At 33.7% G+C, this 19528-nt stretch overlaps 1 protein-coding gene across 3 annotated transcripts in view; it reads right to left on the bottom strand.

Moving 5' to 3' along the window:
• LOC116345424 (protein slit) overlaps positions 1 to 19528 on the bottom strand; it is a 312643-nt gene that overhangs the window by 5048 nt on the left and 288067 nt on the right. For all 3 annotated transcript variants that reach the window (XM_031774763.1, XM_031774784.1, XM_031774773.1), the window contains one exon: positions 14091 to 14251. In XM_031774763.1, the coding sequence (XP_031630623.1) occupies positions 14091 to 14251 (161 nt within the window). The remainder of the gene's footprint in view (positions 1 to 14090; positions 14252 to 19528) is intronic.

Below are 19528 nucleotides of genomic sequence, written 5' to 3'. Positions count from 1 at the left end.
ACATATTTACTAGGGAACATTTCTTAGCTCAAAATTCGAGCAGAGAATTAACATTTATACTTGGTAATTTTTTCGGGCTCATCGATTTTTGTTGTTGTAGTTGTTCTCCCCTTCATCATTCAAAAATCCATTATCAGTTCAAACGAAGAAGAAAAAAGAAATGACATGAGAGTTTGGAGTGCAAAAAGTTATTTAAATCTGAAGAAAGGTGAAGGCAATAGAGACACACTCTTATATTATACATATATATTCGAGCTCTATAATTCCTACCGCGTCAACATCAAGCGAAAAATACATGATTGAGCAGCAAACGAGATAACCACCTTGAAATGAATGACTATGTAAATGCCCAACATTAGCAAATGAATGGACGCCTTTTTTTCATGCTCCGCTTTTTGCAGCACCACATTTTTAAATGGTGTTGATAATGTCATGATTCTCATTGGATTTTACAATTCCATTACGGCGCTTCTCTTTCCTTCTCTCTTTCTCTGTTGAAAAAGAGTACGAAATTTTGTGTGTGTTTGCTTGTGTCAGAATTTCGGAGAATTATAAATAATTACCAATGCGCATTTGTGGTTGAGTCTCACTGCAGAGGCGAAATAACAAATACTGCAATAGAAGATAGACTTGGCATGTGACTCAAACCAGCATTCCATGTACATTCGTATTTGAAAAATATAGACAATAATTAATTGCATACGGTTATATTTTGGGTCAAAAATATGACCTATTTGTGAGAAAACAGAATTGTTTTTCGCTTGTATCGTGTACAAAGTTTTCACTTGCACACCAAAATGATGATGCATCATCACTTTTTTTTCGTTCCACTTTATAATGATCAACGAGACAAAAATTTAAAAGTGAAAAGTGCGAAAAGTGATTACCATATGTAAAAGTAAATTAATTAACACATTTGATGTGGTGTACATTTTATTTTCTCATTTGCATTGTTTAATTGTGTGTCTGCAAAACTCATATGGGAATATTCATTTGAATTGAATCACATTTGTCTGGAAGAATTACCAAAACCAAATATCAAATGATATGCGTGCGTGTTTGTGCATTTCATCACTTCAAATGTGCATATATGGTCAGCTTAGAGGGTACCCGGTGTTGTGATGGTCTGTTTGTCAACATTGAAATTCATCATCTGCGCTACGCATCAATAAATAAAAATTTATCAAACAATGTTTGCACCTTTTTTTTACTTACTCCCGCACTCGCTCTTTCTTTTTCAGATGAAAATAAATGCATTTATTTAACCGTCGTTTTTTTGTCTGATTTTGTTTTAATGGGTGTATAAAATTTTCTAACTCTGTTCAAACGTAAACAGATGGTTCAGTGAGTACCGTACATTTGATTATTTACATTGGCAGAGCGTCAGGTAAAAAAAAAAACCACATTAAAAAGAAAATGTCACACAACCTGTGTGATATGGTCGGCATTTTTTTTCGTCTTCTTTCGATTAATGCCAACGATATTGTGTATTTGAAATGGCATATGTTAAAGGTCATGACTTTAATTATATAGCCCCACCACCAACAATTTTTTTTACATACAATTTTTGCTCTCTTTGACATTAGCACTCTTTTCCCATGCTCGTGCCCATTCTCATTCTTTATTCCTCTCATTAAATAATTTATACTTTCTCTCGACGCTTGTTTTTAAACGCAAACAATTTGTTTTAGCTTCTTTTTGCTGTCGGTTCTTTCTCTTTTTTTCCATTCTCTCCTCAAAAATATTGTGATTATTTGTTTCCGTTTCAAAAATGTAACGAACTGGTATGCATGCCGTAGTCGCGCGATATCAAAATGTTATGGGTAAAACGATGTCACCCTCTTGATTTAGACATTTTTTCCGCTTTCCTTCGGCATTTTGTTTTTCTTTTTTCATTCATTTGGTTCATTTTCAGTTAAGTAATGAAAATGGTTTATGAGTCAAAAAGTAAAATTAATTAACTGAAACAAAATATGAACGGAAAGAGAAAGAGTAAGCCAACGTGAATGTGTGAGAAGTGAAAAGTAAGCAATGCGAAAGACCAGCCAACCCGGGAAATATGCCAAGTTTCATTGGGCATATAGAACCGAAAAAAAAAACTGAACTAGAAAGAAAAGGGAACGTTCGTAAAACATTAGCAAGTCATTGCATGGCCAAATTGGTGTATATGTGAGTGAGTGCTGGAGGTGGTTCGTTGCGTGTGTTGCTTTTTTTTATTTATATTGTGTAAATATATAATTATAATTTATTAAATTTCTATGCTAGAATAATAATAATCTTTCATTCTGTCGACTGGTGTATACAAGTGACTGGTCGCATTCTTTGCTTTATTTTTATTTGGTCCGTGTGCAATGAAATTGTGATTGCACAAAAGAAAATGAAAGGAACCGAGAGAGAGAGAGAGAGAGAGAGAGAAATTGAGCAGGCAAACGGCATTAAGTCAAAGTAGATTATAAACGGAAGACATAAATTCGTATACACGCAAATCAACAACTGAATTAAAGTAAGTGAATAGCATAATATGAAAATTGGGCATTAGATGTGATTCGGTGTTTGTTTTGTTTGTGCAATTGACGACTCGCACATGGGCAAGACGGTGAATCGGCGTGATGTACCTCATTTGAAATCGAGAGAAGAGAGAAGGAAAAGAAAAACTTTTACCATTTGTAAATAGAAAAAAAAAGACGAACTGAATAATAGCCGAATATGCATTTTACCCGCAAAAGAATGGAAAAAAGTCCATTTTCAGTCATGCTAAGACGCTTTGCATTCAATTCGATTATATCAAAAAATATGCGATGTACTCTTAATGGCGCAGCCGAGTCAAAATAAGTCATCAATCATCGTCCTTTCGAATAATATAGCACACCAAACATTACAAACATTTAACAACTACTCCGTTCATATGTGGAATTTATTTTTCATTTTAATATTATGCCAAAGTGGATATGTTGGTAGTATCACACCGGGTGCGCGACCCAGCCGATTTAATCGCGCACTGTGTGTGACACACTCTGTCTGAAACAACATTCAATGTTAAACTATTTTCAAAAAACCACATGCAATCTATGCGCCACAGTATAATTAATGATTTTCGCCAGAAAAAATGACATATTTTCGTCTCGTAGGAGGTATTAAAAATGTTCGCCTCTTCTCCTGTTTCGTCTCTGACATCATTTCAATGAATTTGAATATACGAATTCCATTTAGATTGCAACATAATGACATGTCATTTTTGTTGTGTTTTAGTGCGCTAAGTGCCACTTAACTATAAAATAGAAGTAAAAACACCTTGAAGACACTTAAATTTTTAAATACAAAAGTACTCCTTAAGTGAAAGACAATTGTTTCGATGTCACAAGACATCATCAAGTAAAAACCACCTATTTTATAATGATGACATGTATCCATTCAATTTAATCTTAATATCCCATTATTCATGGCTATTCTCAATTAAATGACATTTCCTTTGATACGTATATTACAAAAGTCGTATATAGATTCATTCAATCATTGTGTCTAATTCAGTATCAAATATTCAATTTTATATGTAAAAATGTTGCACAAAAGCTTGATAACCCTCACAATACATTGAGTAAACAAAAAACACAAACTCTATTTGAAACGACCCCGCAACGAATTGTGCAAGCATTTAATTTGAAACTCATTTGATACAAGATTGATCAAAGGGATTTTGCATTTCGAAATTGAATTAATGGACTTTTTGTGCAAATACTATAATAATACAATTACTATTCATCATAATTAATTTCTCTTTCTTTCTTTCTTTTGCTCTCTAATGCAAGTATTAGAGATCAAATACGAAAAAAAAAATTCGCTGTTCAAATTGATTATTCAAGAACATTTTCATTTAGAGAATGTCATTCATTTCAATTAAAAACAACATTCAATTCGATTTTGATGAAATGCAAAATAAAACTAAAACTGAAAACTTGAATATGTATACATTGTGAAAGTAGGATATGCATATTTGAAAATTGAATTGAAATCCATTAAAATAGAGAAGCTAAAAAGAAATGAGTATGTATCAGTTCTTTATTTTGTTGGCATATCCAAAGATATACATCCGGATAAAGTAATTTTCCAGTATGTTTATTTTGAGCTTTTCCATTTCGATGTTCGTTGGCTTTTTGATCGATTATGAAAATCAAACAGAAAATTGTATATTTATGGAAGACGATATATAATATCAGTTCGAAGCGAAATGCAAACGATGAGATAATTCAAGGAAATGAATGAATCGAAACAAATAAATATGGTCTATATTACGAGATGCGAAATAATGGCATTGCCATACGGTTTGGTGAGCAATAGAAATTGAATGGAAGTATATAAAGTGCGGAAATGAAGAATTTAATAAAAAAAAAAATAGAGATAAAACTGTCAACATTTCGTCGAAGTTTGAGTTGATGATATGATAGGATAGACGAAGCGGAAGAGGAAAATATATAGAGAAATGATTGGGACGATAGATAGAGCGAGAGAGAAGACCATGGAAACGAATAAGAGATTAAAAATGTATGCAATGGATGAAAACGGCGAGTCGCCAAACCAAGAGTTGGGCACAAAGTCATTGTGAAAGCAAAGAAAAACAACATCAATATATGATGGGTATTTTTTTTACTCTCATTTTTTCTCACTCGTCATCTTTGGATTTCGGTTCGTTATATGGCACATAAAAATGTGTGCGTGTTTGCTCGTTCAATTGTTCAAAAGCAAAATACACATCAAATAAAAGTTAAAAGAGATGTTTGAATCTAAAGTGATGTTGATAATGATGATGTTCGAATGGGATGCAAAAAAAAAAAAAACAAAATTCCAACACAATAGATGAGAGCGTGATGCGAGAGCGAGCGTTCAAGGGGCCTGCGAATGAAATAACGGAATAATCGACGAAATATAAATACTTTTTATGTTGTACAATTGAAATGGTTGATCGAGAGAAACAAAAGAAATTAACGAAACAAGGAATGAAATGGAAAAAGAAGAATCAACAACACCATAAGAACAAGTAAAGGAATAAAAACATGGGGAAACGGGATGATGAAGAAAATACAAACAGTCTGCACATCAGGAGCAAGAGATAAACGAAATCGACGAAAAATTTAAGAGAACAAACAAAACGTAACAACACAAATGAAAATAAATACGTAAAGAGAGCGGGAGCGAACGAAAAAACAACTGCACAACGCATTTCGATGGAACAATTTCGAAACATGGCTAAACAAATACACAAATGAAAACAAATGTTGCAATGTACGTCGCCAAACAATGGCAAAAATGAGGGAAAAAAGCACGAGAGATAGAGTGAACGAAAAAAAGAAAACGAGAAGAGAAACGGAACGAAATAAGAAAAGAAGAAAAAACAAAAGGAAAATTTAACGAAAAATCGAGCGTGATGAAATGAAGCGAAATAAAGAAATGGTGTACTGCGGTGTGGTTGTTACAAAAACAAAACAAAAATCGATTCGACATGGCCATCGACGGAAAAAAAGGGAGTCAGCAATCACTTCCATTTCCTTTTTTTTTTTTTTTAAAGTCGATAGTCGAAGAAAGCAAAAACATTCAAGCAACGCACAAACAATTGATGGACAAATATTTCGAAACTATATCGCATAAAACCAAGTGTTTGCATTTTTGTTGCGTCGATTTTTTCCGCCTTCGATGGACACAACCAACAATTTCCGTATTGGCATTGCGTTTCATTTTCATTGTATTTACATCGGACAAAATCAATCAGACATGGAACTATGAAACTGGAAAAATATATTGTCAATCGATTTGATAGTTGACCAGAAAAAATAAAATTTCTCCATACAACATGTTTATTATTAACGAGTCAGTGGAATTATGAAAGTTAAAGGCCCCGACAAGCGATCATTAACCCTAGATTGAAACTTTGCAATGACATAAAAAAACGCGTCGTTCTTTTTATTGAAACTAAATTGTTTCGAGGGGATAAAAAAATAATATGTAATAAAAATCTAAAGACAGGCAACGATGGCATTACGTACAAAGAAAGCGTAAAATGTTTGAAATAAATTTGTTCATCTCTTTAATTAGAAAACTGTTTTTTTCTTCGTCATTTTTTCACTCTCGTTCGGTTCATTCAAAACATATTCTTTGGATTTTTGAATAAGTCTGGTGCATCGTCGTTACCAGTCGAAATAAATAGTTAGACAAAGACTCGTTACTGGTATGCTTCAATTCCTTTGGGTGGTATATTAATGCAACTTGAACTTAAATTGATTTGAAATAAAGAAAAGGAACGTGAGTTGCATGGCATTGTTGAATATATGAGCATGAAATGAATGTAATTAAATGCATTCGAAAACACCACCGTTTAATGGGATTATTTTTTGTTTGTTTTTTTCTTACAAATTCGCTTTTGTTTGCACTCGTTCTGAACAAAGGCGGTCGAAAAAATGAAAGAAATGTTTTAGATTGTCGGTGTGTTTATTCCGACAGCAACGAATGAAAAAAAAAAGAATTTAATGAGAAACAAAACAATTATTGAAACAAAAAAGAAATATAGAACAGAAATGACAACAGATTAAGCTATGCAGAATGCGGAACGTTAGAATGTCTCATTCATCAAATTGGAATTTGTCGGCATACAATAAAAATGGCTTTATTGACAAGTCCGATTTATCCTCGTTTCGGTCCGCACATCTCTTCGTCTCTCTTAATTTTACATCATTAGCGTGGATATCCTTAATATTTAAAAAAAATCTCTATAATATAGTCTCCGGAATCCGCAACTTTATCCCATTCATTTTGTGTAAGAGGACTTCCACATCAGCTCATTAGTAAACGTAGTTGCTTAGTGTAATGCATTTTGTACACAATTGCATTTATAAATCCTTTCTCATTCTCAATTTCATTCATTGTCTTTCTTTGTCCAACTCCCTCCACCCCAGTCTGTTCGTCTTTCACGTTCGCAATTTATAACCAACCTTTTGTTTTCACTTATTATTTGTGTCTATGTGTATTTCTAGCAAATAAGAAAAAACAGCAAACCATGTTCATTGTTCGGTGCGTTTTCCATTAAAATATTTTCTTTTTTTTGTTATTTATCTTGTTTATTCAATTTTCTGTGTATTTACGTTTGCTTTTTATTGCCAGATCTCACACAGATGGAGAGAATGAAAATGCTTTGGCTTTAGTCGTTGTTCCATTCAATTATTCATATTTTGAAGCAATCTTCATTGCGATGACACCAAAACACTTGCAAAATTCTCTTTTACGCAAAAGTTTCGAATTGTTAAAACAATGCAACCAAATTAACACAAAATCCTTTTAAAATTCTGCTGTAAACAGCTTAGAATTATTGGAGGCACCAACCAAGTGGGGGCCATATCATATCTGCTTTTCATAATGTACATTTACATTGATACAAGTGGTAAAAAGGTGTAAAATATGCAGCAAAGCTGAAAAAACAAATGATTGCACAGTCAAACTCCAGACAAAGATTCAATCAAATCGACAAAACCGCCATTATTCATGATTTGAATGGACTTATATATTCTCTGCCAAAATGGTGCTTCCTCAGTAGAATATTCGTTATGTTTATGAAAAACCACAAGAATGAAAATTTTATACTTAATATTGTTGGCAATTTTAATTTTTATTTTCTCGCTTGAGGTGATTTCATTTCATTTTTTTTTTTTTAGAAATTAAAAAAAAGTCTCATGACTAACAAAAAATATGCGACCGACAAAAATTGAGTTTTGTATGTACAAAAACTGCCAATTTGCTCGATTCTACAGTGATGTCAACAGAATTTGCTGGAATTATAATTTGAGCTGTCGAAATTGAGTGAAAAAAAAATTCAACAAAAACAAGAACAATATATTCAACGCTCAACTGATTTGAAATGGAGAGCTTTGGGTTGCATGCATTTTCATGAGTTTGTCGATAACAGCCACAATACCATTCTGTTTTTTTGAATACATTTTCCATGCATTTCTATTGCACATAAAGATATTGTTTATCGAGCTCAAGTTATTATTATGCGTCAAAAGAATATGGCGGAAAAAAGTGAACATAAATCGCAATGATTTTTCTTTTTTGTTGAAAAACAAAAGCGAAAACTAGAAAAAAAAACAGAAAACAAAAACAAAGGACATAGCATAAACAATTTCAGTGAACAAAATGAGTGCATGAGCTTACAAAAACTTTGAATGAAATGAAATAATCGCATACTTTAGTACGATTTTCCATGCAAAGAGAGAGAGAGAGAGAGAGAGAGAGAGAGAGCGAGAGAGTGAGAGGTGCAAGAAAATGGCACTAGAGTCTATCAACTTGCTGGGCAAATGACTGTTTATTTCGATCTGGTGAGAGTGTGTACTTATTGCTTTTAAATTAGTTCTTGATTCAAATCTCGCATTCTCTACCTTTTTCTTCATCATATTCTCATACTGTACATCTGTCTCTATTGCATTTTTAAATGTGCTTAGTTGCTTCTCAATTCGTTTGTTGTGCATTTCTTTGTTTTGCCCATTTCTGTTCAAATACACCATCTTCGGTCTTCGGTTTTCTTAAGTTTGCGTTTCAGCCCCCCTCCCCCCACACACAAACTCTTCACTTGGTCTCAAAGATCCAATTGCTTAACAAATGGCAAACAAACACAATAAATTAGAAATGAGTTTTAAAATGCACCATTTAATTGTTTGAATTCTCATTTAAAATGTACGGGTTTGTGTGGAAATTTTTCGTGCTCTTTCTCACCATTACCACGCAACAAAAAAAAAAAACAATTTGCCGGAACAAATGTGTTTTGTTCTGTTTGCGTGTTGTGTCTTGTGATGCTTTTGCTCTCATCGGCGAATGGCTTGATACTTGTGCATTCAATTCACTTGCAGTGCATGGTTGGATCGAGTGATTGCTCATTTAGCTTGCCATCGATTTTTGTTTGTTTTCCAATTCAATTTAAAATACAACTCGTTTTGTGCGTGCCACCGTTCCGCATTGTAATACTCATTAGTACGAATCGAAATCAAAATATAATTATCAAATGCAAGATTTTGCTCATCAAGCTGATGCTCAACCATTATCACTAGTGTCTCGGCACCTTCCTCATTCTTTGTCCTACTTCAGTCTCTCTCTCTCCCCTCTCTCTCTGTTGAAAGAAGAAGTTCCAAAGTCATTTTCATTCTCATAACATTTGCATTTCTTGTTACGCATATTTTCTTTACGGCATGCGAGCGCGCACCCAATATTGTCATCATTTTGACAGCAATAAGTTAGTTTACGATGTTCCCAATCAAAATTTCGTCGATTTTATGGCAAATTGAAATCGTGACATTCAACATATTTTCATTTAATTGTGTATCGCATAAAAAATTTCGAGGTAGAATAGATATCAGAAACGCCAACAGATGCGAATAATAACAAAGAAAACACGAATAAATAAATTTGTTTCGAATCACTAAGCACCGAACGGGCCAAATGTGAAAAACACAAAATATGTTACAATGTATAATTTGCACATGAAAAGTGGAGAGGTAATTTTTTTTTCAAAGTTATCGCATCGTTGTGATGAGTGCAATTATATGATGAGCAAGATCAAACAAAGACTTCTATTTCTCTTTTGCAAAAATTCAAGCCTATTATTGCGTTGTAAACAACTTTCTTTGCAAATACTTTACGAAAGTCGATGAAAAGCGTAGATGATTCTCTTCAGTTCAAAGAAAAAGTTGTGTCACTAAATGTAACAAAACATGTTTGATTCCATCGTTATTGGTGGCATATGGGATGGGTAGGGTGATGTCATATGACATTGGTTTCCAACAACGTAAATATCTTCGTAATAAAGTCAAACATCGAATACATCAGCATTATTATATATGAAACATATAAATGATCCGTTTTTTTTAGGATACACATTGCAATAATGCCACAATAAACAGCTTTTTCAACACATTTGAATGTTGAACACTTCATGCTGAGCATTCGTAAGTTCAATTGAAACGAATAACAATTGGAATTGAGTCCAAATTATGTTTCAAATCAAAATCAACCAAATGTCTTACATCGATTTTCCATATAAACGATTCCAATTTCCATGGTGAAATAAATTTTGAAATAAATTTGCTTTTGATTTTGGACTTTACAAAAGATTCTTTAAATTCTGGGGACTGGAAAATGTCGATTGAAAAGTCAAACTAATTGCGAGAGTTGACAATTTTAGGGGGGAGAAAACGCGTTTCTTCGAAAAAGACAATCCTGACCATTTAATATGTGAAGAAGTGACGCAAAACTTTCAGTTCAGTTAAGAACAATTTATTCATCTTTTTTTATATCTTAAATAGATAAATATTAGTTTGAAACTTTTACCCCTCACCCTTTCATAAGATTCAGGAAATCTTATAAAAACATAACGGGAAATACAAGTGGTATATACTCTGTTCTTTAACGTAATTCTAACAAAGATGAAATGAAAAGTTAAAATAGTCTTTAATTTCAAATATGTATTAAAAGATATCACTGCTAGCAAATCATCTGCGAAGTCTTTGTCTAATCGCGGAACGCGTTGCGAAGTGAAAATTAATCCATTTTTAATTTGGTGGCGAGCATCTGGCGCAAATGTAAATCCCATTGAAATACAAAAGGGAATGTATACATATATGCCTGAGTGTTCCGCATCTTTGTGTTTCATATTTGCGTTCAATCAAAGCACAAAGCAAAGCAAAAAGACTATAACATAAACCGCATCGAGTGTATATGAATGTTTAGATAAAAGTGAAGATAAGACAAGATAAAACCGAAATTTTTGAAAGATTTGGCATGATTCTGGTGTTTACATGTGAATTGTGTGTACGGAATGCAGTTTCAAAGCATTGAAATAGAGAGAATGAGAGTTGTCGAGATGAAGACGACAATAACGACGAAATACATCCAGAAATATTAAATGAATCTATTCGAATTTGTGCAAATAAACGAATTAATTATTTTAATGATGTTTCGCTTCTGTTGTATTTTCATCGAAAATGTGTTTTGTGCTGCCAGATCGTTTCGCATTAATTTTTCTCTGTTCATTTGTTTGTTTGCATGTGTATACAATTCGTGTGTTTCCTTTTTTTCTCATTTCGTGTATTATCATCGTTGTTTGCTCGGTGATTTTCACTGTGAAAAGTCGCAAACAAAGCTCTTAGTTTACATCAACTGGAAATAATTATGCATACACGCTCTTCTAACATGTTACATGTGTATTATATAAATAGGTTGAGTTTAGGTAAAACGTTAGAAAGGCAAAGACAAATTAAAGATGGATATTTGTTTACCACCGAATGCATTCGCTCTTTCTTTCTCTCTCTCTCTCTCTCTCGCTCTCAAAGACACAGATATGAAAAAAATAAGTACATACAATAAACAGTAAATAACGTTTCACCCGAAAAACAGTTTAATTACGCCAGAAGCTTTTCAGCGGTGACACACACACAGAGAGAGAAAAGAGAACGAAATGACTACGATTTATAAAATGAAGAAGTCTGGCATATTTACAATTTTGTAGCATATGCTCCGTATGCCAAATGATTTTTAACTGAAAAAAAAACTTGCCGCCTTTCTATGTCTTCGTATTTGTGCTGCTATTCACAAAAGTTACTTTTCACTCATGCACATACACACACGTGCTCGCAATTTTGTCGCACGATATATGTATACGGAAAACGCGCACGCAAATATGATTTCAAATGTGATATGATGAAATCACGGTGAAAATTCTTTCATCTAACTTCAAATGCAAACATCGGGCGAACTAGACGGCGAAAGGGAAAACACACCAAAGAGAAGGTGTGAGAGAGCGAGAGAGGGGAGGCGGGAGGGTGTAGAAAAACGAATGATAGAGTTAGAGAATGGAATTTTAGTGAACGTTCCGGAAATCAGCACCGTATTTGATCGTCTTCATAGTACTCTGTGTAAAATATCTTTGGTAAATTTGTAAAATCAACAAATGTACTAACCGAAAAATTTGCATTGCATACTCGTTTATTTAACGGAAAGAAATTGTCAGAATTGTAATATGTATGTGTGTATGTGCATGTGTGCACAATTGTACATTCTACATCATTTCATATGATAAAATCAAGTGTTTATGCATAGAGAGTGCACTGGCAACTCTTTCGAACGCGAACCCACGAAGAAATGATGTCTGGTAGATCTGTCGCCGCAAGGCCAAATATTAAATATACTCTTACCTCACCCAACCGCACACCAGTGCAATATTCATTTCACTGTAGTAGGGATTTTATGTCTGCTGAATACATTGCATAAAGATCATGTCACTTGAGACAGCCACACACTGATGTTAAGACAAAAAGCGACTACAAAATAAATCTTGCGAATGAACAAAAAAATAATAAGTATATAATATAAGTTTGAAGAGTGTAAAAAATTACTCTCGAAATTCCGTTTTTATTGACATTTTTACCCAAAGTAAAACTCATTAAAGTGTAGTTTCAAGTCAAAAACGAGTTAGCATTTTGACATTACTTTGTCACATATGATTAAGTTTTGCGTTGAAACGACATTCAAAACGAATTTTTATCGACAATTTTCGGAGTGTTGGGGTGTTTTTAATTATTATGCACTTTTTTCATACCTGTTTTCAACATTTGCATTTTTTTTTTAATTTTAACACCCGGCAACAAAAAGTGCGAAACTTTTGTTTGTGCAACTGAAAACTCAATTTGGCACATCAAGTCTTTTATTTCGATCGTTGCACAAACACAAATACGCACACGCACACACACAAAGCAACTATTAATTATAAGAGCGATGATGGTGATGATGACAATTATTATTTTTGCAATTATCATTACGGAAGAAGAGCACATTGAATGCAAGCGAATGAAAGATGGAAAATGTGTTGGCCGTGTGTATATTGTTTGAATGAACAAATAAATGCTACAACACATTCATATGATACGAAATTACACATTTTTCCATATTAGCTACGAAAATATGAATAATTTGCAAAACCGACGTATTGTTGTGTGCAAACATTGAAAATACATGTGCAGAAAATCAACAGCCGTGTTGAATGAAGAACAAGACAGCATACCATTATGGCAATATATGGCAATGGCAAAGTTGACGACAGTGATAATAATAATGAAGCGAAATACAATTAAAAATTAGAACAAGAGAAGGAGCAGGCGAACGAACAAGATTTCTTGCATGTAAGCGTACGTTCTGAGTCTCAAAAAACCGGCAATGGAATAATTGTTTGATGTGAATTTTCTGATGAAGTATATAAAATCATAATTTCACAATTTTGATTTATATTTGAATTCATCACTGTGGTAGTGGTGGTGATGATGTGTATGATGTGCTTCCTTTACTCTATCTTGGCAAGTTGGACACCAACCGTGCACACTCGACACTCATACAACTACACAATTGGATAACCAAAATTAATGGAACGAATTTTTCCGTTTTGGTTCGTTTATTTTCTCCTTTCATTCCATCAAACTCAATTTTTCATCATATTTTTGCATGTGGAGCTGAAATCACAGTTGTTAGCTGTTGTTGAACACAATGTACTGGTTGATTAAGCTCTTGAATGACTTTGTTGTTCCATTTGCATTTCATTTTGTGATTCTGTGGCATATTATACTTGAAACCGGTGGGATTCCAATTCAAATTATGTAAACGTACAATACAAAACTGTGAGTCGTATCGCAAAGCAACGAACAATTTTGTATTCGAATCGCAAGCAATTTCAATTGCTATGTTATTCAACGTATCTATCGACGAACAATCTATTCACCGTATCAATTAGCGAACACGATCACTACCACTTTCCATGGAATGTTAAATTTTTCTATGGCATTCAACATCGAAAATGGTTCGGGTATCATATGGCTGCTTAATTTTATGTGTTCACAATGTCTGGTTTCATTATTCTCCGAACAATATAACAACAACATCTAACTCAATTATATTTTAAATTGAACGACATTGACATATGTTGGGGGTGTAAAAGTCACAAATTTTCCAATTTTCTCCCATGGAAATTCGCTTGGAGATATAAAATAAAATATAAACATAATGTTTTCACTTACCTCGAATCAATTTTCAGCAGCCGATCCAATTTATCCAGATGCAATTCACGCAAGTGGAATAGATTTAATAGAGCCACCGGTGGTATGGATATGAAACTATTGCCACTCATCGATAAATACGATAAATTTGATAATTTCGATAATTGTTGTGTTGGCACAATCTGAAAATAGAAAAAAAAAAATCATTTTTTTGAGTTCAGAAAATGAATTGGTGACTGATGCTTAAATTATATGATAAATTGTTGGAGAAATCCTAAAGAGAGAAAGAGCTAATGATATCAAAATATGTTCATGTAATAATCTAAGCCTTGTGTTTGTTAAGCGCGTAAACGCCTTTGATTTCCTCAATACAAAAGGTTGTTTATGTTATCTGCTGAACAATTTTGGTGCTTTCTTGATTTAGGAACTGAATGTCGTGTTTGTTCAGTCTATTGTTCTATGTGATTATTTATTCAAAATGATTTCGAGCTGAATTGAATGAAACTTCATAAACAATGTAACATTCAAAAATATTATACATATTTAATTTGAAATTTGCGACTATTCAGACATTTATTAATTTGGTTTGTGTTGATATGAATTTGCGACAATTTTCGATGGGATTGGATCAAATGAATGGACGCGTTCAGTGATCGAATGGCATCACAATCTATTCAAATACAAATCAAATATTTAAGACAGCCCAAAATGTCACATACACACATTGCCACAAGCTCAAAACTTATTTCAGTGGTTTAAACGCCCACACACACACACGCGCGCACACCAACGACGAAAATCATAAATTACACGCAATTCGGCCACATAAAATTGGGAACCGTACAACCGAAATAATTCGAACATGAAGGATTATTTATGTAATTATTTGTGTAAGTTGTCGTGTATCCTTCGTAATAACATCATCGTATGTCTCGGTATTTTGTGTTTATCTCTATATTTTGGTTTGAATGTCGGTGGTTATGTGCATGTGTCTTGTGCTGAGTGACTGAATAAACTCATGATTTTCTGATAATAATGGGCGAATATTAATTTGTTCAAGCAAAATAAGCATTAAACAAGGATTGAAAGACATTCATGCTGAAAGACCATCTTGTATACCATATATCATATACCATATAATTTATACTTAAAAATAGGTAGAGACAGAGGTAGATGTAGAGAGAGAGAGAGAGAAATATTGCGTATCCTGCATGTTCTCTATATTAAAGTGCTCAATATCTATAAATCTATGGATTCAGTGTGGAAATAATTAGATTTATTTCATCAGACAAATGACTAGTTTTATAAGATTGTTTATTAATGAGATGAAATTGTTTGGTTGTCATGTGCTCGCGCTAATATGGCAGCGTAAATGTGCTTATGCATGTGTGTCTGTGTGACCGAGTGACTTGATTGCTATAACCGCATATGAACATGACTGATATTAAATGAAATAGCGAGAGAGCACGAATCGAAGAGAGCAGAGAGAGATGAAAAGCGGAAAATAGAACAAGCCATTTGAACTATATTGAACGCAATTCGTTTGATGCGCTTACATTTCGTTTAATAAAATAAGCTGTTTGGCGTCGATGATGAAACCTAATTGATTTTGCATGCCTTCGAGCATGTCACCAAATCACACACGAATCGACAAAATCATCAACTGAATATTGGCTTTCTCAATGTTTGACATTTAAGACATTAATATCAATACGATGTTTCAAAGGATTTATTATGTTTCATAATAATCAATCTTTCAATTCGTCCAAATTGATTTGGTATTCAAAAATTTAAGTTTTTTTTTGTTTCAAATTGAAATCTAAATCAACGAAAGAAGAAGAAGAATTTAATTTAAACCGATGGAAAAACTTTCAAAATGAAAAAACAAAAAGAACTTGAAATTTGTAAATCCTTCGAAGTGAGAAATCGAATGCAAACGGTACGTTTGTAATTTATGTAAATGTTTTTTTATCAAAAAAAAAAACGAACAAATCCATTAGTATGAGACCATGAATGCAATGTAAAAAGTTTCAGAATTCAGATGATCATTTTTGCCACTGCGTTTCTTCGCTTTTAGAAAAGAGAATAGTGGGAGAAAGGCAAAATCAAAGACCGTTGCGGAAGCGAAACAAGACACGATCAAGATACGGACCAAATGATATTACACTTTTATGGAGTGCACGAAAGTTTTGTGAAATGATAAAAAGTGTGAGGTTTTCGCTTCTTCTTTTCCTCTCTCACTCGCGCTCACATTGATTTTGAGAATGTCAATTATGAGTTATACTGAAGCATGCGAACCGAATCGTCGGAGTTGTGGCACCGGTCATAATGACATGGCATGCTATTCGAATTCAGCGAAAAAATAACACCTCACCAACAATAGAAGAAAGAAATAGTCAGAGGCGATAAAAAACACATACAAATGACAGAATCACTAGTAAATATGACATGGTAACAAGTAAGATGGGGATGCGATGCAAAAACTATGAAAGACGACGACGAATGAGTGGATCAAAGGGAAAAATAAGCAAACAAGAGTGAATGGCAACGGTATTAGCAGCGACCACTGACGACAAGAGAAAAGTTGTCTACGCTTTTGCGTTTTCTTTACTTTGCACTTCGTTTACGGTTTCCGCTCGTTTCAAATAAATGTACTTATGCAAAGTTACACATTTCTTCGGGCCATTTCGTCTCTTTCTACACCCCCTCTACTCTCGCATGGTTGCGCGCTCTCTTTTGCATATGCATTTTTATGAGAAAAGTGGCTCTGCATTTCGACTTCATTCGACAAAGGAGTAGAAAAATTTTCTCTTTTTGAAATCACTTCGTGTTTTATTTTTCTTCAGCTTCTTTCTTCATCTCATTTGCTCCGTAGCTTTTTCTTCATTCCACCACATCATTATCATTTGGTGAAGTTTGTGCCGTCGATACAAATGATGTCGTTGGCGTTGAGAACAGAATTTTTCAATTGTTGTTCTGCAAATGCATACAGATTTTCATTCGATTGCAAGCACGTAAGTTGCATCAACTTCTTCAGAAACTTCTTCAACTAAAAACCGCAAATCAATCGGCCATGGAGAAAAAAGAGTTTCCAACCAAAAAACCCCACGCTCAATTCGATTTTGAAGTGAAACCACAAAATTTCATCAATCGATTTCCAATTTGTTTCATTATATAGAAAACATATTTACGCTTGTTTAAGACGAACGATTTAATTTAATTGATTTTCGGATGCTTTCTGAGCCACCGGTGTTCGGGCTGACAATTACAATATGACTAATTAGATTTAGCCCAATGAAAATTCATCAAAGTATATTTTCGATGTGAAAGTTGTGAAAAGTTGTCTGTTTCCGTTTCGGAAAACGGAAATGGAATTCGTCAATTGTTTTTGGCATAATTAAATGTTACGCTCAGTCATCTGAATAGCGGCCGTTGGCTATTTTTCTGCTTGTGAAATCTTTAACATTGTTTTCAAAACAATTTTCGTTTGAGACGCCGAATTATAGAAACGGGACGGCCGTTTGATTTCGAAATATTCATTTGGGAATTTTTGGTAAATGTTTGAGTTCCCTATTTTGACGCAATATTTTCCATTTATTTTGAAAAGACAGTTATGTATTCAAATATAAACACTGTATTCCCTTGATATACCATTATAATTATAATGTGTGTGTAATATACTATATTTGCCCTTCTCTTCGATGGACGCTGTGTATACTTTTCGGATTGTGATGTTGTTGTTAATATCGGTTATTGTTGTGATTCAAATTCGTGTGCAGTCAAGCTCTGTGCGTTGTCGGTTCTTCTTCTCCACTGAATTAATTGTTTTTCCAAAAGATAAAGAGGTAAACAAAAACGGCCACGAAATTCGGGTTTTTACCATGGCCGCAGATATTTGAATTTGTCGACAATATTTTGTTGGTGCAAATTTAATTTATAGATCTGATCTCACCCGTTTGGATTTTTCAATCTCCCCCAAAGTATAATGTGTACTGTGCGTATACTATACGTTAAATTCTGTTCATTTTTCGGCTTTTGGTGCTCGGCACATTCACTTGAGCACTTTGAATCGTAGGGCATTCGACACATTTAAAAAAAATGAACCGGGAAAAAGTTATAAACAAAAGCACACACAAACTGTGTAAACAACCATGAAAATGTGAAATTGTTTTAGTGACAACGGTTTCATATTTTTGCACAGATGGTTGACAAAAATCGAGACGCGCTTCCACACAAAGTGTCTCTCTCTCTCTCTCTCTCTCTCTCTCTCTCTCTGTGTGTGTGTGTGTGTGTGTGTGTGTGTGTGAGTGTGCCTGTGCGACATCACGCCAAAATGAACAGCTGCTTAATATGATTATGTGTATTCGTAATGGATTTACTTCCTGTCTTTTTCATTTTTTGCTTCTTTTTCTCACACTTTTCACATCGAGTGTGTCTCTCTCGCATCTGTGAAAGTGATTTATCAGATAGTCAAAATACAATCGTACAGAGAAATCCGGTTCAAAAAATTACAAAAAAACACGATATTTTGCATATTCGCAATTTACATAACACCTGTAATTAAAAAAAGATTCATTTATGCAACTTAGCTTACCAAAACGACCGTAATGGGCGCAAGACACTAAAAATGAAATTGACAATGAAAGAAGGAGAGAAAAAAATATCGGAAGAGAAGCACCATGTTGTTTGAGCAACAGCAGCAGTCAACAACAGTTTGAAAAGAACCCGAATTTAGAAATTAAGAGGGCATCAAAAACATTCATTTCCGTCGCACAACAACCGCTCACCATTCATAAATTTATGCGACGTACATTTAACCTACTCATTCCAGAGTAATCGACGACGCGCGACTATCGCAGGTCAACATTTTGCAGACACATTTTTTGTGCATCCCATTAAATTTCGAATCTTTTTTTTTTGTTCGGCTGAGAATTTTTCTTCAAACAAATTTCAGTAAAATTGCTGATATTTAAAATTAAAAACAGCAGCTTTTTTCATACTTTTATTCCTACCACCACTTTAAATTGATTGGAATATTTCGCTTTTAATGTTTGGCAATGTATTTGGTATCAATTAACGTTGGAAATAGTGCCGACAAACGTTATAAATTCATTTATACGTTTTTTATAAGACAAAATTAGCTTATTCTCAAAATATGCAAGAAATTTACATTTTTCCTTTTTTTACTATATTGCATAGAGAGAAAAACGTGATTTTTTTATAAATTGATCATTATTCAAAAAACGAGGTCGCTATATATATGTTACTTTTCCGCACACACATAGTGTGAAAGGGGAAAGTATTGTAATGAGTCAAAATTTACGACATCTCAAAAACATGTTTTCTGGACGTTTCTGAGGTCAGAGAACCCGAATCAGGCCGTTTTGAGCATGGTTGTTGTGGGTCTGTTCCACGTCGTACGTCGTACGTCGTACGTCGTACGTCGTACGTCGTACGTC

The sequence above is a fragment of the Contarinia nasturtii genome, unplaced genomic scaffold (genome assembly GCF_009176525.2).
Source record: "Contarinia nasturtii isolate CC-2019 unplaced genomic scaffold, AAFC_CNas_1.1 Cnas_scaffold_129, whole genome shotgun sequence".
In the NCBI taxonomy this organism is placed as follows: Eukaryota; Metazoa; Arthropoda; class Insecta; order Diptera; family Cecidomyiidae; genus Contarinia; species Contarinia nasturtii.
Note: the sequence above shows the minus strand (reverse complement) of the source record. Positions and strands in the feature narration are given on the sequence as shown.